The sequence below is a fragment of the Phyllobates terribilis genome, unplaced genomic scaffold (genome assembly GCF_046119375.1).
Source record: "Phyllobates terribilis strain yellow unplaced genomic scaffold, ASM4611937v1 Scaffold_12__6_contigs__length_324123572, whole genome shotgun sequence".
Lineage (NCBI taxonomy): Eukaryota > Metazoa > Chordata > Amphibia > Anura > Dendrobatidae > Phyllobates > Phyllobates terribilis.
The window spans coordinates 204,575,544-204,603,485 of NW_027362772.1; the positions used below are offsets into that span (position 1 = coordinate 204,575,544).

The 27,942-nt window shown below is 46.1% G+C and overlaps 1 protein-coding gene across 1 annotated transcript in view; it reads right to left on the reverse strand.

Moving 5' to 3' along the window:
• Positions 1–344: 344 nt before the first annotated feature.
• LOC141171752 (NXPE family member 1-like) overlaps positions 345–27,942 on the reverse strand; it is a 243,487-nt gene continuing 215,889 nt past the window's right edge. The window contains exon 4 of the mRNA XM_073655393.1: positions 345–883. Coding sequence (XP_073511494.1) covers positions 345–883 — 539 coding nt within the window. The remainder of the gene's footprint in view (positions 884–27,942) is intronic.

Below are 27,942 nucleotides of genomic sequence, written 5' to 3' on the forward strand. Positions count from 1 at the left end.
GGTTAAAGGAAACCATTATGTTTACGTTGAACATACTGTATATCCCCGTCAAGATATTTTTAATGTTTATAGCCATCAACAAATTTTCAAATAATTTTTATTAATATATGTTTGGGATTTTGGTAGAAAATATTAAAGAAATTTCTACAATAACAAAATTCCCACTGCACGTGTAAATTAGCTTAAAATAATAAATATAGGCTATGATAACCTTTTCTTAAATAACAGTATTTGGTAACGAAATAGACTTGCGTAAATTATGAGTTAATAATGTATAGTTCTCTGTAAATTGTCAAGGAATGTACAAGGCACAATATTTTTCACATATATTTGTATTTAATAAACTAGCTACATATATATGTCATTAACATGTCCACCTCATTACTTAAATAAGGTTCTGGCGGATGCAATTGATTTGTATTAAATGCTGTAGTCATGTCCCAGCCATTGACAAATCCAACATTGAGATCTTTGAAGATTATTTCCATTATGAAGTAGTGAATATATGCATGGAAATCACTCATTCCTTCATACTCATTTTCCATATCACTTGTGTTCTCAGTCTTAATGATAACTTTTGTTTCTGGGCTTCTGAGAAAGAGACGTTCTATAGCACGACGAATGTTGAGGAGTCTTCGGATGTAGTGATGAACAGGGAATAATCTGAAATGTACTCCAATGTTTAGCGCAATCACGGTATGCTCATTGCCTCCAATAAGGTCGATTTCACGTGGGATAGAGCACTCTTCTCTGAGAGATACAAATGCCAAGTACACAAATGGCCTGCCATGTCTTTTCCAAATAACTTGTATATTTCGTTCTATATCCACACCTAAATGCTTCTGTGCCCATCCTTCTTCATATACGTTCATAAGAGAAAGTGCTGTAAAAGTAAAAAAAAAATTACGTCCTTATTACCAACTAAAATATAAACACGTAAATAAAAAAATATATATTTATTTCCAGTTTGCCATCATGAAAACTGCTAAAGTCACAATTAATCTCAGTTAAAGGGACATTAAAAGGTACTGCAGTGGTGCATTTATATACTTCTTTCTTAGACAAATACATTTCTTGACAAAATGTAACTTTTAAAGAGGTTGTCCACTATCTTGACTCAATTACTATTGTTCTGTAAATGCTTAAAAGGGTAGTCCACTACTATTCAGAATAACCCAATGTATTTTTACGATGAAAAGAATCTTCTTTCTGATTACCTCCCGCTGCTGTTACTGCCTGTGAGCGGCGCTATCGGTGGCCGCTCACAGGCAGCACGTGACCCCCCCGCTGACTTCACATCAAGTGAGGCGTGACTCAGCGCTGGGGTTCCCGTGGTGGCTGCTGGGTTGTGGGCAGGGTTACCATTCGCGTCACACCCAGCATCCACCGCACGCTTTCACAATGAATGGGGAGAGGGAGAGTGCGCCGTGGATGCTGGGTGTGACGCACGGGGTAACCCAGCCCATAACCCAGCAGCCACCGTGGAACACAGAAGAGGGACCCCCTGCTGCATCTTGAATCATGACGTGACATCAGCGGATGTCAGAGCCGGCTGCAGCCGGGGGTCACGTTATGCCTGTGAGCGGCCAGTGATAGCGCCACTCACAGGCAGAAACAGCGGTGGGAGGTAATTAGAAAGAAGCTTCTATTCAGCATAAAAACACATTGGGTTATTTTGAATAGTAGTGGACAACCCCTTTAAAGCACCACTCCAGTTGTTTGTTTTTTTCAGCACTGTAGTGACGCTTTAAATGCAAGCCTCCTACCCCTGGTCATATACTCATCATCCATCATCTTCCCACTTTTTCTGTGCCACTCTGGTCCCTTGGCGCCATCTTGTGACAGTAACTTCTGACTGGCTGGAAGTAAACAGCTACGTTAAAAGCTCTCAATACAAGTCTATGAGAGCCAGAATGAGGCCAGAATGAGGTTCTCATATACTTGTATTGAAAAGTGACCTCCGTGCCGCTCTATGAAACACTGGAGCTGCAGGCAGGTAACTTTTCGCAGGAGACAGACTGGAGCAGTGGCAAAAACAGATGAAAATGCCAAAAGGTGCACATCAGACACGGGACAGAGGACTTACATTTAAAGCACCACTCCAGTGGTGCAATTGTAGAGGGGGTGGAAAGGTAGAAGAAGACGTTGTGGCAACAGAGGGTTAAAGAGAAGTGTGATTGTGACATGTAAATAGTGTTCTGTGTTAATGTAAGTTACTTATATTGTTTAATATAAAGAATGTTATATTTTATCTCTATGGCTGGTTTTGTGTCTCGGTTCTCCTGAGAGATTCTACCTCAAGGCCGTCCCTTGGAGTGTGGGAGGTCTGTCCACTAGGGGAACCATATCGAGTATAGGGATATAGTTTGCACTACACAAGACCGTAAATAGTTAACAGTTTGGGATTAGCCCACCAGTTGTGAGGGCTTAGAGCAGTTAATAGGAAAAGCACTTTCTAGTTTCAGTCAGTCAAGTTCAGAGTCAAGGAATGGAGGCTAGGCAGTGAAGGAGTGAAGGAGAGTGTAGTTCAGAGTAACACTAGACATTACACTGTTAACAGGTTCTAAGAAAGTGGAGGCCACAGAGATGAAAGGGTTCTGTCAGTATATGTCTGCTAACAGTATGAGGGCACATCCGAAGCTTCGTCTGGATGCTGGGACAGTTTTGGGCCTAAGGCTCAGAAGAGGTATTGAGTGTCATATCTCTGTGTCCCCTGTGAGGAAGATGTGAGCCGGGCCGCAGAGGAAGTGAAGGATGGTGGGCCTCAGGGAAGCTGTTATGTCTGATAGGAACGAACAGGTCGGGCAGAAGGTAAGCGAAGACTGATAGTACACAGGACAAAGGGAACATCACCAAAAAGAGACTCTGTCTTAATCTGTTTTCTGCAGCCGTGTGTAACCAAATTTCACAGTAAAGCTGAACCTATTAAACTGGACCCAAGGTCTCCTGCCTTGTCTGTAGCCGCATCCGGTCTCATGGACATGGAGGTAACAAGGACTCCCGAACTAAAAGTGAGTAAAGAACGAACTCCACAGCACAACACACTCCACTCAAATTCCTGTTTAGAAGAGGGGTTTCAGGGCAAAAAGAACTTAGTTCCAGCCCGCCGCAAACCGGCCCTGTAACCCCCTTTGCAATAAAAAAACCTGCTGGAGTGGTGCTTTAAGAATAATGCTCCTAAAGATCCCAATGTACCTTTTCTGACAAGTTTCTTGTTGTTTTATGCCCTTTTAATTTGTTTCCTGTCCTCTGGTACCAGCTGTGTTGTCATAGGATCACTTCCTCTTCAGAATTCTCTGCTCCCATCTTACTACATTTCCCAACATTTCTTGGGAAGCAGTTGTCTTTGGTGTATGTGTGGGGCCCCTGCGGGTTCAGTCGCCACAGAGGTACTGCATCTCACCCAGAGGTGAGGTATCTTACTCTCAGGTAAGGAGGGAGTGCTGCCCGGGACCCTAACACCTGCATCCAACACTACACTTCTCCAGACCAGCAGGAGGGGCAAGATGCGTTGCTTCCCTGCTGAGCCCTGTCCCTGGCTGGAGTGGGGGGAACCAAAGTAGGGGGAACCATGTAGTGCGTGTGGGTGGAGGAAGAAGATCAGGGGAGCATTGAAAGAAGTGATATAAAAAGAGGGAAGCCATCTTGGGAGTTGAGGGGAGTCAGAGGGAGTCAGTCAGAGGAGGACAGTGAGAGGAGCAGGAGCTCTGTAGGAGCTCTGCTCAGGAGAAGGGCCTAGCCAAAGAGGCCCAAGACTGAAGAGAGAGAGAGGAGCAGGAAAGTCTCCAGGAACGTGGAAGGGACCCCAGGGGTACGGGTAGTGCTGGAGGACACCCATACTCCCGAATCTACCAGGAGGTGGAGGGGTCAGGTCGCACAGAGGGGACCGGTCCCTAAACTAGCATAGTTCTTTAATCCTCAACTAGGAAACTGGAGGCTGCAGTATTTCAGGTACTGCAGCCACAAGCCACATCTGTCTCACCAAGAAGGTAGCCATAGAGGACCCAGGGGACAGAGAAGACGTCGCCCGGCAAGGTCCGCGGCCACTGGCCTGAGACACTGGGTGTGAGGTGCAGGGAGATGGCCAGAAGGAACACACAGAATGGGGTCCCGTTACGTACTCCGGAGAGACCTGGGAGTTTGCTGAACCCCTCCCTGAGTAAGCACAGGACGCCGTGGGAAGTTACTCTAGTACTGGTAACTGGAAGTCTAAGAAACCATGAGTAAACCCTGAGGACTGCACCTTACTGTCTCTGTGATCATTACCTGCGCCATCCTCTGCATTACACTATAAGTGCAACATCTACACTGCCCTGGAGCTAAGGTCTGCCTGTGGAGAGCTAAACCAACTCTGCTGCATTCACACCAGCTGCAGAGGACTTGCTCCACAGTGGCAGCTCCCTTTGGCCGCATACCACAGGTGGCGTCACGAACTGTATATATACGAAAACTATAAATTTCCTGTAAATAGCCCCTTTTTACTGACCGCCCTGGGTCACCGCCACTGTGACATCACCCCTAGCAACGACCGGCCCGGCACCGAGTACCCCACGGCCCAGGGGGCGCATCATATGGCATTAACTTTAGCAGTTATCATTGGTGTATACCATTGCTTTTAAGCAGTTGTCTTTGGTGTATAGCATTGCCTGTTAAGCAGTTGTCTTTGGTGTATAGCATTGCCTGTTAAGCAGTTGTCTTTGGTGTATAGCATTGCCTGTTAAGCAGTTGTCTTTGTTGCATAGCATTGCCTGTTAAGCAGTAGTGATGGGTGAGCACTAAAATACTCTAGTAGCAGGTCAAACTATCAAGCAGGTCGGACGCTCGTATGGCCTTGATTAGAGTAACGAGGATAGTGGAAGTCAATGGGAAACTTGAGCATTTTTCCGGCAGACCCTAACAGGAGGGCTGGGGGAGGGGGCAGGAAAATCACTGAAATGGATGGAAACAGTTCTCAAATGGAATGGGAACAGCATGGGGAAGATGCCTGGACTAGTGATGGGCGAGTTTGCACGGCACTGCTCGCTACTCGATCGAGCATCCTAGTGCTCGAGATGCTCAGTACTCGATAGAGTATCTGGGTATTCAGGCACCATGCTCGATTCCCTGCTCTGCATGTTTCACAGCTGATTTTCAGCCACTAAACAGGCGGGGATTGCCTGCCAATCATGGTAATGCCATAGCCATGTTGGCTACTGACATTACTGTGTTTGGCTGGCCGCATCTCGTCATTGGGTCTATATAAGACCTGCTGATGCCATGTTCGCCACACTGTACCCAGAAACAGAGTAGGGACAGTCACTACAGAATGGAAAGTGAGCGTTATGGCCTTGCAGGACAAACCTTAAAACAACAGTCCTTTTCAGGGCTCCATCTAATGTATTGAATACTGCTGTGATCTGTACTATTGCGTGTAGGGAAAGCTGCTGGAGAAGGGATAGGGCTCCCTCTTGAACTGCCTACAATCTGGTTTCCGACCACACCATTCTACTGAAACTGCACTGACTAAAGTCACAAACGACCTACTAACCGCCAAATCTAAGTGACACTACTCTGTCCTCCTCCTCCTAGACCTGTCATCTGCCTTTGACACAGTGGACCATTACCTCTTACTCCAGACTCTCTCATCTCTCGGCATCACAGACTTGGCCCTATCCTGGATCTCCTCATACCTAACAGACCGGACATTCAGTGTCTCCCACTCACACACCACCTCTTCATCTCGCCCCCTATCTGTCGGTGTCCCCCAAGGTTCAGTTCTAGGACCCCTGCTCTTCTCCATCTACACCTTAGGCCTGGGACAGCTCATAGAGTCTCATGGCTTTCATTATCACCTCTATGCTGATGACACACAGATCTACCTCTCTGGACCCGATATCACCTCCTTATTAACCAAAATCCCACAATGTCTGTCTGCTATCTCATCCTTCTTCTCTGCCAGATTTCTAAAACTTAACATGGACAGAACAGAATTCATCATCTTTCCGCCATCTCATTCAACCCTCCCAACTGACCTATCTATCAACGTCAATGGCTGCCCACTCTCCCCAGTCCCTCAAGCTTGCTGCCTTGGGGTAACCCTGGACTCTGAACTCTCCTTCAAACCACATATCCAAGCCCTTTCCACTTCCTGCCGACTCCAAATCAAAAATATCTCCCGGATCCGCACATTCCTAAACCATGAATCTGAAAAAACACTAGTGCACGCCCTCATCATCTCCCGCCTTGACTACTGCAACCTCCTGCTCTGTGGCCTCCCCTCTAACACTCTCGCACCCCTCCAATCTATCCTAAACTCTGCTGCTCGACTAATCAACCTGTCCCCCCGCTATTCCCCGGCCTCTCCTCTCTGTCAATCTCTTCACTGGCTCCTCATTGCTCAGAGACTCCAGTTCAAAACCCTAACCATGACATACAAAGCCATTCACAACCTGTCTCCTTCATATATCTCCGACCTAGTCTCCCGTTACATACCTGCACGCAACCTCCGATCCTCACAAGATCTCCTGCTCTACTCCCCTCTTATCTCCTCCTCCCACAATCGTATACAAGATTTCTCCCGTGCTTCCGCCCTACTCTGGAACTCTCTACCCCAACGTATCAGACTCTCGCCTACCGTGGAAACCTTCAAAAGGAACCTGAAGACCCACCTCTTCCGACAAGCCTACAACCTGCAGTAACCACCGCTCCACCATACCGCTGCACAACCAGCTCTACCCCCACCTACTGTATCCTCACCCATCCCTTGTAGACTGTGAGCCCTCGTGGGCAGGGTCCTCGCTCCTCCTGTACCAGTCGCTGTCACATTGTGTTCAAGATTATTGTAATTGTCCTTGTATTATACCCCTTTTTCACATGTAAAGCGCCATGGAATAAATGGCGCTATAATAATAAATAATAATAATAATAATAATATAGGCGTTGTTGAAGATAAAAAAAATCCTTATCAGTGCTCCATCTATTGCATTCAATACCGGTGTGATCTGTACTAATGAGTGTAGGGAAAACTGGTGGTGAAGGGCATTATAGTAGTTGCTTTAAAAACAAAAAATTCTTATCAGGGCTCCTGATTAGAGATGAGCGTTGTTCGACTCGAACTGTTCGCCAATCTCAAATTCGAGCTGTTTTGGGCGGTGTTCGAGCCGTTCGGCGAACACGAACGATTTGAAAAAAATTCGGCTGTTCGAGGTTATGTTCGATAACTGTTCGTGCACCAAAATCATAACTGGATTTTTTCTCAGTAATGATGAAAATTAATGTTAATACGCAGTTTGAGTGTACAGCGGGGCGGGGGGAGGGGCAGGGGATGGATCTCTGCAGGAATAATGAAGATCTCCATTTTTTTTTCTCTTTCCCACTTTTACAGTGGGGAGGTGCAATCTGTCAGCCTTTCAGCAGCGCTCACAGGGAGCGAAGTGCTTTTTTTCACACAAGCAAGGGCATGTGTCATTGGCAGTGTATGTCACATTTCCTTGCCCTATAAGACACAGCCATTTTCCCCGTCGCGACCATTTTCTCACTGCTGCAGCTGCGTGTTAGACGGCACCACTGTTGCTGTGTGCGCTATACCTTGTTAATTTCAAGCCAATTTTCACACAAATCTACAGATAGCTTGGGAGTAGGGAATAGTTGTGATTGCAGTCCTTTTAAGGACTAGGTTACAGCATTTCCTACGACTTTTATCAGGCAGGTCTGTGCTCTTAAATAGATAGGTTGGGAGTAAAGACTAATTATAATTGCAGTCCTTTTCAGGACTAAGTTACATCAGTTCCTATCAGTTTTTGCCAGGTAGGTCTGTGCCAGTGCTGTGCAAGTTTTTTTCACATCATTTGGCTAAATCTAGCAAAGCTAATCCTTTTTGGCCTATTGCAGAGTGTGTTAGTCAGTGGAGTAGCCTATCTGTGTTGCAAGCTACACCACCTGTGTATAGAATACCAATTTTTTTTACTGCACCTAGTGAAGTAAAACCTTTTGGGCATAGCATCATTCTATTAGTCCATCTATACTGACCTCCATCAGGTTGCAAATTGAATATCATTTTTTTTTGCATCTAGCTCTGAAAAAATATTTGGGCTTCTAGCAGTGTGTGGGACTTGTTCTATTAGTCCATCTATACTGACCTCCATCAGGTTGCAAATTGAATATAATTTTTTTCTGCATCTAGCTCTGAAAAAATATTTGGGCTTCTAGCAGTGTGTGGGACTTGGTCTATTAGTCCATCTTTACTGACCTCCATCAGGTTGCAAATTGAATATAATTGTTTTCTGCATCTAGTTCTGAAAAAATATTTGGGCTTCTAGCAGTGTGTGGGACTTGGTCTATTAGTCCATCTATACTGACCTCCATCAGGTTGCAAATTAAAAATATTTTTTTTCTGCATCTAGCACTGAAAAAATATTTGGGCTTCTAGCAGTGTGTGGGACTTGGTCTATTAGTCCATCTATACTGACCTCCATCAGGTTGCAAATTAAAAATATTTTTTTTCTTCGTCTAGCTCTGAAAAAATATTTTCGCTTCTAGCAGTGTGTGGGACTTGTTCTATTAGTCCATCTATACTGACCTCCATCAGGTTGCAAATTGAATATAATTTTTTTCTGCATCTAGATCTGAAAAAATATTTGGGCTTCTAACAGTGTGTGGGACTTGGTCTATTAGTCCATATAAACTGACCTCCATCAGGTTGCAAATTGAATATAATTTTTTTCTGCATCTAACCCAGCCAATAGTTTTGGCCTAATACCACAGTTTGGCCACTCAGCTCTGCTCGGTTCCCATCCATTGTTTTTTTGTGCAAACAACTCCAGAGTTGTGAATTAGTTAACCACCAAAATGAGTGGAAAAAGGCCTGCTGCTGGTGGAAAGGGGAATAGGCGTGTTGGGAGGGGGAAAAAAGGTTGTGTCCGTGGGGTAGGTTTTAAAGCAACAGTAACATCTGCAGAAGAAAGACCATCTTCCAGCCAAACTAAAATGTCTACTTCTTTTAGCGGACAATGTGATAAGATCCCTTTCTTACGGCCATGCAAATCGCTACAAATTCCAGATGAGGCACAAAAACAGCAGGTGCTTCAACGGATATCAAGTGCTCCTTTAAGTGGGCTCTCCTCCACATCAACTTCAACATCACAAATACTCCAGTCCTCAAAGGTGTCACCCCAATCGCACTTGCTTCCTCACAGCTCCCAAATCTCCAGCTGCCCGTCTTAGTATGAGGTAGAACAGATGGTTGAGTCTGCAGAGCTGTTTACTCATACTATAGCCTGGGAATCAGAGGTCGGCTCCAGCGCTTCTGTGAATCCAGACGAGGAAATGATCTGCACTGATGCCCAGAATCTTTATGAGTCGGATCCAAGACCAGACGCTGAAGGTTCTGACCATAATGTAGACCCTCATTCCCAAACTGTAACTCCTGTTGGTGGAGACAATGAGGAAGACGATGATGAGACTCAAATACCTGATTGGAGCGACAACTTTAGTTTTTTGTCAGGGCAGGAACAGGTTGGCTCTGAGGACGACGGGTGTGATAACGCACAGGGTGATGATGATGAGGTTGGAGATCCCACTTACTGTCAACCCACAGTCAGCCAAGAGATGAGGTCAGCAGAGGAGGTGGAGGAGAATGCTAGTGACGACGAGGTCAGGTTGCGCCTTCCTGGACAGAGACGTAGTACTGGAAGCACGTCAACAACTGCATCCTCAAACACAACTCTGCCTCTCACCACAAGTCATGGTGGCTCTTCAGGTCGCATGGGTGCTAAGCCTTGCATAGCCTGGGCATTTTTTCAGATCGATAAAGATGACCCAACTCGTGTTATCTGTAACATTTGTCAGCAAAAGCTAAGTAGAGGCCAAAAAATACATAGTTTGAGTACTTCATGCATGAACCGGCACATGGACATGAAGCATAAGTTGCAGTGGGAAGCTCACTGTGCTACAATGCGGCCTAGCCGGCCGGGCCAACCACCGTCTGCCATATCTTGTGCATCCGCGGCCTCTTCATCCTTTGTGACTGGGGGGACAGCAGTCACACCTGTTTTAGGACGCAGACCTGCCACCTCTTTACCCGCAACAGCCAGCGTGATTGGCAGGTCATCATTTTCTTTGGAGGTGGTAACACCAGCTGGTGTTGAGCGCTGTCTGACATCGATAGCACCACCTTTGGATCAAGGCAACCTAACATGTCCGCCTGCATCTTCCTCACAGACCGGCAGTTTTCCGGGGACACCCTTATCAACCCCATCTAAGCACAATAGCCAGCCCTCGGTCCTTCAGATGTGGACAAGTAAAAGACCATTTCCTCCTAGCCATGAGAAAGCTAAGAGGTTGAATTTCACCATCTGCAAGCTCTTGGCTACAGAAATGCTGCCTTTTCGCCTGGTGGACACAGAGGATTTTCGAGACCTTATGTCCGTTGCAGTGCCCCAGTACCAGATGCCCAGTCGGCACTACTTCTCAAAGAAAGGTGTGCCTGCGCACCACCAGCATGTCGCACACAACATCACCGCTTCTTTGAGAAACTCTGTGTGTGACAGGGTGCATTTCACCACAGACACTTGGACGAGTAGGCATGGACAGGGGCGTTACATGTTGCTGACTGGGCACTGGGTGACTATGGTGACAGCAGGACAAGGGGCTGCTGTCCAAGTCTTGCCGTCCCCACGAGTTGTGCATCAATCCTCTTTATCTCAAAGTTCCTCCACTGCTTCTGCCTCCTCAACCTCCTCTTGGTCCTCCACCAGCACCCAAAGCCTGTCTGGTCATGCCACAAGCTTTCTAACTGCGCAGAAGGGATCCTGCACACCTCCTTACTATGCTGGCAGTAGGGCTCAACGTCATCAGGCGGTTTTTACTTTGAAATGTCTGGGAAATGTGAGTCACACAGCTGAGGAGTTGTGGTCAGCTCTGGAGAACCAATTTCATGAATGGTTGTCTCCACTGGACCTGAAACCAGGGAAGGCCATGTGCGACAATGCTGCAAACCTGGGTGCGGCCCTTCGCCGGGGCAATGTCACACACGTGCCTTGTATGGCTCACGTGTTGAACCTGGTTGTCCAGCAATTTTTAGCCCACTATCCCAGACTAGATGGCCTTCTGCAGAGGGCACGGTCGCTGTGTGCTCACTTCTGCCGTTCGCATCCCGCAGCTCAGCGACTTACATCTCTACAGAAGTCGTTGGGCCTGCCACTTCACCGGCTAAAATGCGATGTGCCTACCCGGTGGAATTCAACTCTGCACATGTTGCAGCCACTGTGGCAGCACCGACAAGCCCTGGTGCAATACGTTCTGACGTATAGCCTGGGCCAACGAGATCCAGAGGTGGGGCAAATCACGCTGGAGGAGTGGTCTCAGATCAGGGACCTATGCATCCTTCTGCACAGTTTTGAAATGGCGACGAAGATGTTTAGTGCTGACGATGCCATTATCAGCATGACTATTCCGGTGATTTACATGCTGGAGCACATGTTAAACAGAATTCAGAGTCAGGTGGTGGCACAAGAGGAGGTGGAGGAAGTAGAGGAGGAGGAGTTGTATGCGGAAGGGCTAACATCTGCAAGGTCCAGACGGTCGGCAGCAACAAGGCGGCAGGCATGTGAGGGTGGGGGAGATGGTGTTACCAGGGCGCATGGTAGCAGCCAAACTAGTGAGGAAGGTGCAGGAGCCCAGGAAGAAGTGGAGGACGAACTGATGGAAGACTCATCAGATGAGGGAGACCTTGATCACATTTCTGTTGTGCGAGGTTGGGGGGAGAGGACAGAGGAACGTAGCATGATTGTTACCTCGCCACCAACACAACAGGGACTTGGTGCTTCTGGATGCGCAAGACACATGAGTGCCTTCTTGCTGCACTACCTGCAACATGACCCTCGAATTGTGAGAATTAGAAATAATCCTGACTACTGGGTTGCCACACTGTTAGATCCCCGGTAGAAAAGTAAATTTGCAGAAATTATTCCTGCCATAGAAAGTGATGCACGCATGCAGGAGTATCAGCAGAGACTGTTGCAGAATCTTACATGTGCTTTTCCACAAAACACCAGTGGTGCACGTAGTGAATCTCACAGTTCCAACTTGCCAACCGTGGGACCGTCGAGTGTTCAGCACTCAAACTGTAACAGAAACACAGTATCTGCTGGTAACATCAATTTTGCGGAATCATTTCACCACTTTTTTAGCCCATCCTTTGCAAGGCCACAGGATACAAGAAGTCTGACACATAGTCAACGCCTAGAGACGATGGTACAGGAGTATCTCCAAGTAAACATTGAAGCCATGACTGTGTCACTAGACCCTTGCTCTTTTTGGGCTTCCAATCTGGATAAATGGCCGGAGCTCGCCACTTACGCCTTGGAGATCTTGTCATGCCCCGCAGCCAGCGTTCTGTCTGAACGTGTGTTCAGCGCTGCTGGTGGTGTGCTGACAGATAAGCGCACGCGGCTCTCCACTGATAATGTAGACAGACTCACGTTCATAAAGATTAACAAATCATGGATCCGAAACGACTTTTCTACGCCTGTGTCATCCTGGGGAGAGTAAAAGCTTGATGATTGGTTAAAATCACCTCACCAACCGTTTTAAGCTTTCAAATTACTAATCATGTTTATCTGTATCTTGGCTGGAAAATAATTTGGACTTTGTAGCAGTGTGCAGTACTGATTCTATTAGGCCATCTAAACTAAGCTCCACCAGATTTAAAATTACTAATCATGTTTATCTGTATCTTGGCTGGAAAATAATTTGGGCTTTGTAGCAGTGTGCAGTACTGATTCTATTAGGCCATCTATACTAAGCTCCACCAGATGTAAAATTACTAATCATGTTTATCTGTATCTTGGCTGGAAAATAATTTGGGCTTTGTAGCAGTGTGCAGTACTGATTCTATTAGGTCATCTACACTAAGCTCCACCAGATTTAAAATTACTAATCATGTTTATCTGTATCTTGGCTGGAAAATAATTTGGGCTTTGTAGCAGTGTGCAGCACTGATTCTATTAGGCCATCTATACTAAGCTCCACCAGATTTAAAATTACTAATCATGTTTATCTGTATCTTGGCTGTAAAATAATTTGGGCTTTGTAGCAGTGTGCAGTACTGATTCTATTAGGCCATCTATACTAAGCTCCACCAGATTTAAAATTACTAATCATGTTTATCTGTATCTTGGCTGGAAAATAATTTGGGCTTTGTAGCAGTGTGCAGCACTGATTCGATTAGGCCATCTATACTAAGCTCCACCAGATTTAAAATTACTAATCATGTTTATCTTTATCTTGGCTGGAAAATAATTTGGGCTTTGTAGCAGTGTGCAGTACTGATTCTATTAGGCCATCTATACTAAGCTCCACCAGATTTAAAATTAATAATCATGTTTATCTGTATCTTGGCTGGAAAATAATTTGGGCTTTGTAGCAGTGTGCAGCACTGATTCTATTAGGCCATCTATACTAAGCTCCACCAGATTTAAAATTACTAATCATGTTTATCTGTATCTTGGCTGTAAAATAATTTGGGCTTTGTAGCAGTGTGCAGTACTGATTCTATTAGGCCATCTATACTAAGCTCCACCAGATTTAAAATTAATAATAATTTTTAGCTGCATCTAGCCCGGAAAATAATTTTGGGGCTCCAAGATGCGCAAGACACATAAGTGCCTTCTTGCTGCACTACCTGCAACATGACCCTCAGATTGTCAGAATTCGAAGTAATCCTGACTACTGGGTTGCCACACTCTTAGATCCACCACACTCTTCGATCAACCTTTTCATTTTAATAAAGACCAAAAAAATGGTCATTTTTGAAATTATAAGCATTAGCAGGTTATTAGAAACTGAAATCAAACAGTTTTCAACTCAAAACTTTATTCTAAGTGATGTTACATTTGCACATAGGACCCCTTGTTTGAAAGGAGCTTCTGAACTCTCTCGTCCATTGAATTTGTCAGGTTTTGGATGGTTTCTGCTTCAATTGTTTTGCATGAGGACAGAATACCCTCCCAGAGCTGTTGCTTAGATGTGAACTGACTCCCGCCATCATAGACACTCCTTTTGATGATGCTCCAGAGGTTCTGAATGGGGTAGAGGTCAGGGGAGCATGGGGGTCACACCATAAGTTTGTCCCCTTTTATGCCCATATCAGCCAGAGATGCAGATGTGTTATGTGCAGCATGAGACGGTCCATTATCATGCATAAAAATGATCTTGCTGTGGAATACACGGTTCTTCTTCTTGAACCATGGCAGGAAGTGCTGTTTGAGAAACTCCACATACATTATGGAGTTCATCTTTACCCCTTCAGGGATCCTAAAGGGGCCGACAATCTCTCTCCCCATGATTCCAGCCCAAAACATTACTCCACCTCCTCCTTGTTGGCGCTGTAGCCGTGTTTGCGTGGGGTGTCCATCAACCAGCCATCCTCCACTCCATCCATCTGGACCATCGAGCGTTGCACGGCACTCATCCGTGAACAAAACAGTTTTGAAATCAGTCTTCATGTAATGTTTAGCCCACTGGAGCCGTTTCTGCTTGTGTGAAGTGGATAGAGGAGATCGACAGGATGACGTACGCACAGCTGCAAACCTCTGAAGGACCCTGCATCTTGTTGTTCGGGGGACGTTGGAGGCACCAGCAGCTTCAAAAACTTGTCTGCTGCTATGACAAGGCTTTTTTTTTCCGCTGCTCTTTTAACCTGACTAAATTGCCTGTAGGAAAGAGTCCTCAATTTGCCCTTATCAGCACGCACACGTGTGTACTGTGAATCAGCTACATACTTCTTGATTGCCAAGACACTTCATCCTGATCATCGCACAATGTTGATTGTAGTCATGCCTTGACCTAAACACTCCACAATTTGTTGCTTCTCAGCAGCCGACACATCCTTTTTCTTTCCCATTTTGGCAGAAAATGTAGGCTGCTTAATAATGTGGGACAGCCTTCTTAAGTAGTCTTGCCTTTCATTGGACACACCTGCCAAACTAATTAGCACAGGTGTCTGCAATTGCTTACAGCGATATAAAGAGCCCTGACACACATCACCATCAATGAGTTTAACTGACAAACAAACAAATTCTTCCCTTATCACTCCTAAACACTTTTTGCATAATAATTTGGAACACAGTGTACATGTGCTTTTCCACAAAACACCAGTGGTTCACGTAGTGAATCTTACAGTTCTAACTTGCCAACCGTGGTCTGTATGGAGTTGTTCAATAAAGGGCCCAAAATTAAGATAACATAGACGGGAGAGGTCTCTATGAATAGGAATTCCTAAGTATTTGATACCCTGTGAGGGCCAGGCAAAGGGAAAGTTGGACTGGATGGAATCCTGTATGGATTTGGGGAGGGAGACATTGAGGGCCTCAGACTTTGCTGCATTGATTTTAAAATTTGACCACGTAACAAAGTGATCTATTTCAGCCATAACAGCAGGGATGGATATATGTGATTGAGTGATATATACTAGGACATCATCAGCAAATAGAGAGCACTTGTACTCGGTGCCTCCCACCTCAATCCACCTAATATTGGGGTTATGGCGAATTGATGAGAGCAGGTGCTCCGTCACTAGGATGTATAAGAGAGGGGACAGAGGACATCCCTGCCTTGTCCCATTGGTGATTATGAAAGGTGATGAAAATGTTCTGACCGCCCCCTGGGCCTTGGGACACCCGGAGCCGGACCCTTTTTGGTGGATGCTGGTGGTTGTAGTCTCCGTGGCAGCGACCCGGTTCCGTGGCTCAGGGTGGTCAAACCAGTGGCGGAACTATTTATGTGGTTTTGATGTCTAAATGTCCGACTACGCCACCCATGGATTGCGGTCAGAGTGAACCGCCGCTGCAGGGCAGACCGCTGAGGCTGGTGTTGTGGGTGCAGTAGAGCGTAGCATAACTCCCCACGGGAGGAGTATAGCCTCAGGGCAGTGTATGCAGAGGATGGGGGTGATGGTGCAGGGCAGCAGCAGTAATGACACGGAGTCAGTGATGCAGTCCAGGGCCTTTACTCACAGTTCTTATTATCCAGACCACGTCTGCAGGTAACGGCTGCCCACGTCGTACTGTGCTCACCAGGTGAGGGTCTCAGACAACTCCCAGATAACTTTGGAGCGCTTCACAGGTCCCCCTTTGTGTGTCCTTTGTCTGGCATTTCTTACCAACCCTTCTGTCCGGCTGCCTCGGGCCTCCTGTTGGTAAACTTGGCGCCAGTTTCCCTGACCCTATGTGGTGCCTTCCTAGCGGGTGTAGCGAGGGGCTGCGCCACATAAAATGTCACAGCCTCCGGTTTCTAGCTGAGGGTCGTTTCCCGCCTCCACTAGTTTTGGGGACCGGTCTCCCCCTTTGGCCTGACCCCTCCACCCAGGTGGATTCGGGCGTGCGGTGGCGACTCGCCCGTCCGCACCCATGGGATCCCTTCGTTCCTCGTTCCTTTAGCCTTCTCCGCTCCTCTTCCTTCCTTCTCCCTCTTCCAGGTCTGGGCCTCTGTTACTAGGCCCGCCTCCGGAGCAGAGCTCATGCAGAGCCCCTGCTCCCTGTCACTTCTGCTCAGACTTCTCTGCACTGAACTAAGATGGTGCCCACCTTTTATACTCCCTTCTCAATGCACCCAGGAACTGCTTCCTCCCTGCTCCTGCACTACAGGGTTCCCCTTCCTCAGTGTTCCCTCCCCCCACTCCAGCCAGGGACAGGGACTGTCGTGCCCATCTCAGGGGCATATTGGTCGCCCTGCCCCACGGCAATGTGGTGTAATGCATGCAGGTGTTGGGTCCTGATCCACACTCCATCCTTACCTGAGAGTGAGATATCACACCTCTGGGTGAAGTGCAATACCTCTGTAGCAACCGAGCCCTCAGGGTGCTACAGTTCCATTTATCTTCAGCCTAGGTGACGTATTGCGATAAAGGGCCGTGATTTTGGCTATAAAAGGGTCCCCTAGACCCCTACCCCAAGCTTTTTAAGAGAATAATATATGGCGTGCCAGGAGACTCTATGGAATGCTTTCTCAGCATCCAACGAGAGTATCTAATTACAAATTTTTAACTGCATCTAGCCCAGGAAATACTTTGTGCTTAGTAGCAGTGTCTGCTAGTCAGCGGATTATCCCGGCTGTTAACCAAGCTACACCACCTGTAGTTTGGACACTTAATTTTTTCAAAGGAAATGCTTCGGGACCACGGGATACTCAGTGAAGAGCATCAGGAGGCACCCCAAGGTATAGGGGCTGGGACTGGCGGTAGGATGCTTGCGGTGGACAGCCGAGCTCGATCCTTATAAAAGCTTTTTAACTGCATCAGCTTTAGTGGACGCTACTGGAGCTGGAATTACGCGGCTGCTGGCATGAGACATGCCCTCCAATAGATCCTTGTAAAAGGATTTAAAGTGTATTCATTCAAATTAGAGAGACAATTTAAATTAAAAAGCTTAGAGCTGCTTCCACCACAGGGGGCTCGCTCGACCCACCAGCGGACAGGCACCAGTATTGGGAGAGGGGGGCTGGCCGTCAGGGTCCACCGCGGCTCTGGCACAAACCCGGCGACACGGAGGTGGCACGGGCAGGAAAGGACTGGCCGTGTCGGCTTCTCACTTTTTGGATTTTAGAAGGGCATGACATGCCTATATCTGTGTCCCCCCCCCCTCCTTTTACTCCTCCACCTCTTTTCTTTTCGCATGACTATATGTACTTGTCACTTTTCCATGTGTTAGTTATGTCTTCTGAGCAGTTTGTCAGCTTTTGGACACCTTTGAAGGTGTTTTCTATGTGTTTCTATGTGTTTTTGTTTGCCTGCCATTTGTTTTAACGGTGTTCGAAGGTGTTCGACGAACAGTTCGACGAACAGACGGGTGTTCGACGAACCGAACCGAACTCGAACACTACGGGGGTGGCTCAACACTACTCCTGATTCAATATCGCTGTGAGCTGTATTATTTAGTGAAGGGATAGTGCATTACAGGTGTTGATGAAGAAAAAAATCCATATCAGGGCTCTATCTATTCTATTCTAGTCCCTTATAATACCGCTGTTAGCTGCATACCTAATTTAAAATGTGTAAGGTGTGTGGTAAGGGATGCGGAAGCGGACGTTCTGCTGATGGTACACGCAGAGGCCAAGGCCATAGGACAGGTGAAACTGTGCCTGCTGCGGGAGAACAACACACACGCTCATCCATGAGATCTAGCTTCCTGTCCCACTTTGCAGGGGGGTTGCGGGACACCATTCTTGAAGCCAGAACAGTGAAAACAGGTGGTCGCTTGAATTGCAGATAATACTTCCATTCTGTCTTCCACATATTCTAGTCTCAATAGGCAAGAGCCTGGACCACATAATCCACACAAGTGACCACACTCTTGGACACTCCAAAGAGCTCTTTACCCTTTTTTTATGGCCTTTCACCATGCACGTTTAGAGAAGGACATGAAGAGATTGTGTGCAGTGATGCCCAAATATTTGACCAGCCACAGTCAGAAGATACCGACAGCGGAAAACTGCAACTACTGTCTCAAGAGAGGGATGATAAGTTTTTTTTGATTTGTCTTATTTTTCTCCCTTCTCCTATTATTGTAAAATTTCCTCAATAAAAAATAATCTGATAAAAGAGATGGATGATGATAAGACACAGTTGCCAACAAGTCATGTTAAGTCAACAAGTCAGGAAGAGGACCAGAGTGAGGAAGTGGAAGACGAGATGGTGAATGATGAAGACACTGACCAAACCTGGCAAGATGGCATGCAGAGTGAGCATAGCAGTGCAGAGGGGGATAAATCCGTAGCACCACAACAGTCAAGAAGAGGCAGTGGTGTGGCCAGAGGGAGAAGGCAGTCAACTGTTCCCCAGAGCACCCAAACGCCACCAGATCCCAGGCAAAGGGTTAGGTGTTCCCCAGTTTGGCGCTTTTTTACGGAAAGTGCAGAAAACAAGAAAATGGTCATTTGCAACCTGTGCCAGACCAAGCTCAGCAGGGGTTAGACAACTACCAGCCTGACCACCACCAGCATGCTCAGGCACATGTCATCCCAGCACCCGACCAGGTGGGCTGAACCACGCGATTCACAATCATTGTCTGTGGGTGACACCACTGCCTCTTCCCCTGTGCTATGTGTTTGCCAATCCTCTGCCCATGATGCAGGCACGGATGCTTTCTGCCCTACACCTGTCATTGCACATTCGCAAGCATCATCAGCAACCACATCCACTTCCTTGTCCCAGCGCAGCATTCAGCTGTCCCTACCCCAGGCCTTGGAATGCAAGCGTAAAAACCCGGCCACCCACGCACAGGCCCAAACACTAAACGGCAACTTTTCCATACTGCTTGCCCTGGAAATGTTGCCATTTAGGCTTGTGGACACTGAGGCTTTTTGCAATCTCATGGTCCCTTGTACGTCCCTTGGTACTCGGTCCCCAGCCACCACTGTTTTTCCTCGAAGGCCATCCCCACCTTCCACCAGCACGTGTCCCATAACATCACCGTGACCTGGCCAGTGCAGTTACTGGGAAGGTCCACTTAACCACCGACACGTGGACAAGTGCTCTTGGCCAGCAATGCTACAGTTCCCTGATGGCACACTGGGTGAACCTGATGAAGGTTGAGATTGAATTGGACCCAGGGACGGCACATGTGCTACCAATGACTAGGATTGGGGGCCCAAGTTTCCTCAGGATTTCACCCTCCTCCAACACCAGTTCCTGCATCCCCTCCTCATCCTCCATCTCAGAATTATAGTCCATATCAGTCCATATTGGTCGCAAGCTGAAAGAACTGCAGCACTGTCTCGGTGAAGTGGCAACAGGCTCTGCTTAAACTAAAATCTTTAGGTGACAAACAATACACTGCCGTAGAGTTGTTGAAAGGTCTAACAGAACAGGCAGATCTGTGGCTCTCGCCGCTGAACTTACAACCAGGCATGGTCGTGTGTGATAATGGCGGTAACCTGGTGACGGCTCTGAAGCTTGGCAACCTCACACATGTACCATGCCTTGCCTACATGCTAAACTTAGTGGTTCATCGGTTTCTGAAAACCTACCCAGATTTACCTGAGCTACTTGTGAGGGTAAAGGGCAGTAGTTGAATACCAGCTACAACATGCCCGTCGGTATTCCGCTCAGCCTCAGCACTTATCAACCGAAAATTGGCCATGAATGTCTGACATCTGTGGCGTTCTTTAAGGAATCAACCAAGATGGTGGGCAGCGATGACACCATAATCAGCGTAACCATCCCGATTCTGTGTCTACTGAAATGCTCGCTGCTCACAATTAAAGAGGAAGTTTTGCATGTAGACCAGGTGGCAATGGAGGAAGAAAGTGCACAGGGTGGTAATATCCAGCCCATCCTCATCTCATCTTTTCATTGCGGATTGTGTGATAATGAGAAGAAAGAGGAAAAGGAGATAGTTGCCTGCACTACAGCAGGTACTACCCATACCAGCTTCTCGTTTGTTTAGCACGGATGACCTAAAGAGGAGTAACAGGAGGAGGAGAGGCAGGAGGAGGAGATGGAGAGTCGTGCTTCTGGTGGGGAAAGGGAAGTCTTTCCTGTTGGGAGTCTGGCACACATGGCAGACTTTATGTCCCACTGCCTTTCATGTGACTCTCTCTTTATATGCATATTGTAGTAGAAAGAAGGTTTCCCTTTTTCGGCGCTTCCGGAGGATAAGGATGGTTAAAGATTAATTATTTTTTTCAATATCAGATTTATTTGAACATTTTTCTAAGAACAAACAACGCGTTTCAGCCAGCAACGGCCTTCATCAGGTATAATATGCACTTGTAAGGACTTCAAAGGAAGGCAATCTTTGTAGACTGGCTACTCTTAAGATGTAATGTTTTTTTCACCTTTTTATTCCACCTCCCCTCCCTTTTTTTTCTTTCTTTCTCCTTCCTTTTCTTTAGTTAGATTAGTTAGGATAGACTCCACACCCTAATTGGGTTAGGAGAGTGAGTAGTTGTTCAACTACCCACTCTAACATCATTCTGAATACTAGAATGGTTTATTTTTTATATTAGAATGAACATATATAAAATAAAATTTAAAAAAATAAAAAAATGTAAAAAATATTTCCTAAAAAACCTTTAAAAATTAAAAAAATTTTTTTAGAGAAATAAAAAATTTCCTTTCACTTTTCATTACCTTCTCTGTCCCCACATTTGTTTCCCTTTCTCTTTCAATATACACTGGTCAAAAAAAATAAAGGGAACACTCAAATAACACATCCTAGATCTGAATGAACTAAATATTCTCATTGAAAACTTTGTTCTGCACAAAGTTGAATGTGCTGACAACAAAATATCACAAAAATCATCAATGGAAATCAAATTTATTAACAATTGAGGCCTGAATTTGGCGTCACCTCCAAAATTAAAGTGGTAAAACACACTACAGGCTGATCCAACTTTGATGTAATGTCCTTAAAACAAGTCAAAATGAGGCTCAGTATTGTGTGTGGCCTCCACGTGCCTGTATGACCTCCCTATAATGCCTGGGCATGCTCCTGATGAGGTTGCAGATGGTCTCCTGTGGGATCTCCTCCCAGACCTGGACTGAAGCATCCACCAACTCCTGGACAGTCTGTGGTGCAATGTGACGTTGGTGGATGGAGCGAGACATGATGTCCCAGATGTGCTCAATCTGATTCAGGTCTGGGGAACGGGCGGGCCAGTCCATAGCTTCAATGCCTTCATCTTGTAGGAACTGCTGACACACTCCAGCCACATGAGGTCTGGCATTGTCCTGCATTAGGAGGAACCCAGGGCCAACCGCACCAGCATATGGTCTCACAAGGGGTCTGAGGATCTCATCTCAGTACCTAATGGCAGTCAGGCTACCTCTGGCGAGCACATGGAGGGCTGTGCTGCCCTCCAAAGAAATGCCACCCCACACCATTACTGACCCACTGCCAAACCGGTCATGCTGAAGGATGTTGCAGGCAGCAGATCGCTCTCCATGGCGTCTCCAGACTCTGTCACGTCTGTCACATGTGCTCAGTGTGAACCTGCTTTCATCTGTGAAGAGCACAGGGCGCCAGTGGCGACTTTGCCAATCCTGGTGTTCTGTGACAAATACCAAGCATCCTGCACGGTGTTGTGATGTGAGTACAACCCCCATCTGTTGACATCGGGCCCTCATACCACCCTTATGGAGTCGGTTTCTAACCGTTTGTGCGGACACATGCACATTTGTGGCCTGCTGAAGGTCAATTTGCATGGTTCTGGCAGTACTTCTCCTGTTCCTTCTTGCACAAAGGCGGAGGTAGTGGTCCTGCTGCTGGGTTATTGCCCTCCTACGACCCCATCAACGTCTCCTGGTGTACTGGCCTGTCTCCTGGTAGCGCCTCCAGCCTCTGGCCACTACGCTGACAGACACAGCAAACCTTCTTGCCACAGCTCGCATTGATGTGCCATCCTGGATGAGCAGCACTACCTGAGCAACTTCTGTGGGTTGTAGAGTCCGTCTCATGCTGCCATGAGTGTGAAAGCACAACCAACATTCAAAAGTGACCAAAACATCAGCCAGAAAGCATTGGTACAGAGATGTGGTCTGTGGTCCCCACCTGCAGAACCGCTCCTTTATTGAGGGTGTCTTGATAATTGCCAATAAATTCCATCTATTGTCTATTCTATTTGCACAACAGCATGTGAAATTGATTGTCAATCAGTGTTGCTTCCTAAGTGGACAGTTTGATTTCACAGAAGTTTGACTTACTTGGAGTTATATTCTGTTGTTTAAGTGTTCCCTTTATTTTTTTGAGCAGTGTATATAATATATAATATATAATATAATGGTAATTTTAAAATACATAGTTGTGATTGAAATATACCTCGTGATGATAAAAATTACATAGTACTGATCATAAAAATACATAATGATTATTAATCTAATGTGTAAAAATTCATAAAAAATTCATGTAGGGAAAATATATATTCTTGTACCGTGTTAGCCAGTAGATAGAAAAATATTTAGATTTGAGAGTCCTCAGTGGTTGATACCTTTTAATGGCTAACTGAAAAGATGGTAACAAATTGCAAGCTTTCGAGACTACTCAGGTCTCTTCATCAGGCTAATATATAACACAAAATCTGAAGAGTCACATATTTATACACAATAAGACACACAAGAGAAAAAAAATGCAATAGGTAAGACAGGTGATGAAAAGCAGAGTTATTATGGAAGAAATAAACAGTTCTGGCTATAAATATTTTAGCAGTTAATAGATAAGGAGTGTGAAGGTTTTATTGTCCTGTGTCCAGTGTTGTGATGACCTCACAGGTCTGAGAGTCTGAGGAGCACATTTCTTAGTTGATGTAGAATGACATAAATCCATGCGACACATTCATTCCTGCTCTGAAAGTGTTAAAGGTCATCATCAGTTTATATTCTGAGACTCTTCTTTCTCTTTGAGATTTGAAGTTACCTTTTAATACTAGTAATTTCATATCTTTTATGCTGTGATCAGGGGAAAAAAATGCTTGGCTACAGGCAGATCTATTCTTTTTTCTTTTATTGTGTGGCGATGATGATTCATCCTTGTTCTAAGTTTTTGCCCTGTCTCCCCTACATAAAGACCCCCAGCTGGACATTTGGTGCATATAATTAAGTACACTACATTAGATGTGATAAAGCTGAAAGTACCTGGGATCTTATAGTCCTGATGTGAATTGGGGATCTTTATTTTGTCTATGGTCGTTATACATGGACAGGTTTTACATCAAGCTACAGAACAATGAAATAGAGACATCCTTGTACCGGAAACCAATCGACCGTCCTACATACCTTAAATGGGACAGTTTCCATCCAAAACACATAAAAAACTCTATTGTTTACAGCCAAGCCATCAGATACATTCGGATATGTTCCAACCAGATCGATAGAGACAAACACCTTGATGGCCTCAGAAAGACCTTTTTGAAACAGGGCTACCATCTGAGAACAATTGAGAACCAGATTACAAGAGCCACCAGAATATCGAGGAATCATCTCCTACATTACAAAATTAAACAAGAAAGCAACCGGGTGCCTCTAGTAGTCACCTACAATCCAAATCTGGAGGCGCTAAGAAGAGCTGCACGGAAACTACAACCCTTACTGCAAAAAGATGCCCGATTACAATCCATATTTCCAGACCCCCCACTTCTGTGTTTCAGGCAGCCCCCAAATCTAAGAAGCATCATTGTCAGAAGCTCCCTGTCATCTCCACCAGCTACAGGAATCTTTCCTTGCAACCAGAAAAAATGTAAAACCTGTCCATGTATAACGACCACAGACAAGATAAAGATCCCCAATTCACATCAGGACTATAAGATCCCAGGTACGTTCAGCTGTATCACATCTAATGTAGTGTACTTAATTATATGCACCAAATGACCAGCTGGGGGTCTTTATGTAGGGGAGACAGGGCAAAAACTTAGAACAAGGATGAATCATCATCGCCACACAATAAAAGAAAAAAGAATAGATCTGCCTGTAGCCAAGCATTTTTTTCCCCTGATCACAGCATAAAAGATATGAAATTACTAGTATTAAAAGGTAACTTCAAATCTCAAAGAGAAAGAAGAGTCTCAGAATATAAACTGATGATGACCTTTAACACTTTCAGAGCAGGAATGAATGTGTCGCATGGATTTATGTCATTCTACATCAACTAAGGAATGTGCTCCTCAGACTCTCAGACCTGTGAGGTCATCACAACACTGGACACAGGATAATAAAACCTTCACACTCCTTATCTATTAACTGCTAAAATATTTATAGCCAGAACTGTTTATTTCTTCCATAATAACTCTGCTTTTCATCACCTGTCTTACCTATTGCATTTTTTTTTCTCTTGTGTGTCTTATTGTGTATAAATATGTGACTCTTCAGATTTTGTGTTATATATTAGCCTGATGAAGAGACCTGAGTAGTCTCGAAAGCTTGCAATTTGTTACCATCTTTTCAGTTAGCCATTAAAAGGTATCAACCACTGAGGACTCGCAAATCTAAAATTTTTTTTTAAAAATTCATTAAATATGACAGTCATTTTTACAGAAATGAGATCTTACTTTTAACACACATTTTCCACTATATCGTTAGGATCGTCTTGATATAGGGTTTTCAATAGAAAGATCTAGTAAGACTCTGTTTTTGTTTCATTTATGGATCCTATTTATGTCATTCTGTGATATTTGTTAAACAAGAGTTATGTCAAATTTTTTGTGATGTTTAACTAAAAGGTATATATGCATATTGGGCAACACCTAATACTGGTTATTCACCCTTTTCGACTCACACTACAAAGAGAACATTACATCTCTCCTTCCAGCGGTGGAGAAGGCTGGTTAAATGGTGCAATACCAGAAGGTCCTAGCCTAACAATTAGTACAAAAATTCATATCTGACAACGCTGGCAGCAGAGGTCATAGTTCCTTGGGCAACTAAGGATTAAAGATGAGGGAGATACACACTAGGTCCACCAGAGGCAGGGGAACATTATAAAAGCTCTGTGACAGTTTCATTAGACCCTCCCAGCACCCAGGCCCTGATGTGCGGGGTAGTCTGACAAGGAGGGATACATTTTTGAAGATGGTGAAGAAGTACCTAGCCAACCGTACCAAGGTTCTCCATGATTCCCCTGTGCCGTACAACTATTGGGTATTCAAGTTGGACTCGTGTCATGAACTTTCCCTTCCACTAGCGTTTTGTCAGATCGGGTTTTTGTTGCTGCTGGGGGCATAATAACTGATATGCGCATCAGCCTGTCAACTTAAAATGCTGACAGGCTGACTCTTATGAAAATGATCAAAGCCTGGATTGGCCTAGACTTCTCAACCCTACCGGATGACAGTGTGGCGCCCCTGAGGGTTCCGTCGCCACAGAGGTATTGCATCTCATCCAGAGGTGTGGTATCTCACTCTCAGGTAAGGAAGGAGTATGGCTCCGGACTCTAACACTACATCCACTACACCACATTTCCGGGGGACAGGGCGAGATTGCTCCTACGGGAGAGCACAGTCCCTGATCCCTGGCTGGAGTGGGGAGGAACCACTTAGAGAGGGGGGAACTAAGTAGTGGATGGGTGGAGGATGTAGAACCTGGGAGCACTGTAGTAGGAAGTATAAAAGTAAGGAACCATCTTGGTTCAGGGAGTAGAGAGAGTTCAGTCGGAGGAGTAGTGAGGAGGAGACTGGGGGCAGAGGCTCCTCACGAGCTCTGATCCACAGGCAGACCTAGTTAAGAGGCCTGAGCCTGAAAGGAGAGAAGAGAGGAAAGAGGGAGCAGGAAGGCTCCAGGACGAGGAGAGAAGGGACCCTAGGGGTACGGGCCGAGCAGCAAGCCACTCGTACGCCCGCCGCTACCGGGAGGTAGGAAGGTCAGGCCAGAGAAGGGGAACCGGGTCCCCCAACCAGCAGAGATTACAGGGCTCAACTGGGAACCGGAGGCTGCAGCACTTCAAGTACAGCAGGCCGTCCACACCAGCCACTAGGAAAGTAGCCACATAGGGCCAGGGGATGGGATATACGTCGCCCGCTAAGGCCCGAGGACACTGGACAGAGGTGCCGCTAGGTGTGAGGTACAAGGAGAGAGGCCAGAGAGGACACACAGAAGGGGGTCCTGAAAAATACTCCGGAGTTACCTGAGGGTCGACCGGGCCCCACACTGCGTGAGCACAGGACGCCGTGGGCTCTTACACTGGCCCTGTAAGTGGAACTGTTTAAACCGTGAGTAAAGGATCTGGGACTGCACCGTGACACCTTGCACCATCACCACCATTATCCATTCATGCTGCCCTGAAGCTACACTCTACCTGTGGGGAGTTACATCACCTTGCTGCACATACCACCAGCTTCAGCGGACTGCCCCGCAGCGGCGGTTTCCAATAACCGCAATCCACAGGTGGCGTAGTCGGACATTGATATTAGTGCACATAGACTACCCTGGTTTGACCGCCCTGAGTCACGGACCGGGTGACCGCCACGGTGACTACAACCCCCAGCATCAACAAGGCCCGGCTCCAGGTATCCCCCACGGCCCAGGGGGCGCGTCAACAGCAGCAGAACATAAAGCCAATTCAAATGTTCCTTTTTTTCTCTGGTGTATTCCCATGCAACCCTTCCCACCCAAGAAAGGATATACATTTCATGGTTTCTTTTTTTTCTTGTCTTCCTCCACCATGTCAACAGGGTCATCATGCAGCCCTCGCTCCAAATGTTTAGAGGGTCATCATGCGGCTCTCGCTCCAAATTGTTAGACGGTCATCATGCTGTCCTCACTCATAATTTTTAAAGGGTGAACAGGTGGCCATCGCTACAAATTTTAGAGGGTAAACAGGCAGCTCTTGCACATATATTTTAGAGGATCATCAGGCGGTCCTTGCTTCAAATTTTAAGAGGGTAAACAGGTGGCTTCGCTAAAATTTTTTACACGGTCATCAGTTGGCCCTCATTCAAAATTTTAAGAGGGTAAACAGGTGGCCCTCACTACAAATTTTTAGAAGCTAAACAGGCGTCCCTCGCTCATAATTTACAGGTAACCCTTACTCAATTTTTACATGGCCCTTGCTGAAAATTCATTTTCAGGACTGCCTTTTTTCTTTTTTCAGGACTATCATGGGCCATGTGAAACTGTGCCTACTGTGGGAGCACAGCAAACATGCTCATCTGCGAGACCTAGCTTTCTATCCCACTTCGCAGGGAGGCGCCGGACACCACTCTTGAAGTCTGAACAGTACGAACAGGCGGTCTGTATGATGGCAAATAATTAGTGTTGAGCGAACATGCTCGACACTGCTCGGTACTCGCCCGAGCATCACACTACTCGGGATGTTCGGTGAGCACCGAGCATTTCCGGGTTACTCGGGAGGGAGCTCGGGTCTCCGCCCTGCATGTTTGGCGCTCTTTACAGAGCCAATGAACATGCAGGGATTGCCAGCCAGTCACTGTAATGCCGCAGCTATGTTGGTTAAGGGCATTACAGTGATTGGCTGGCCGCAC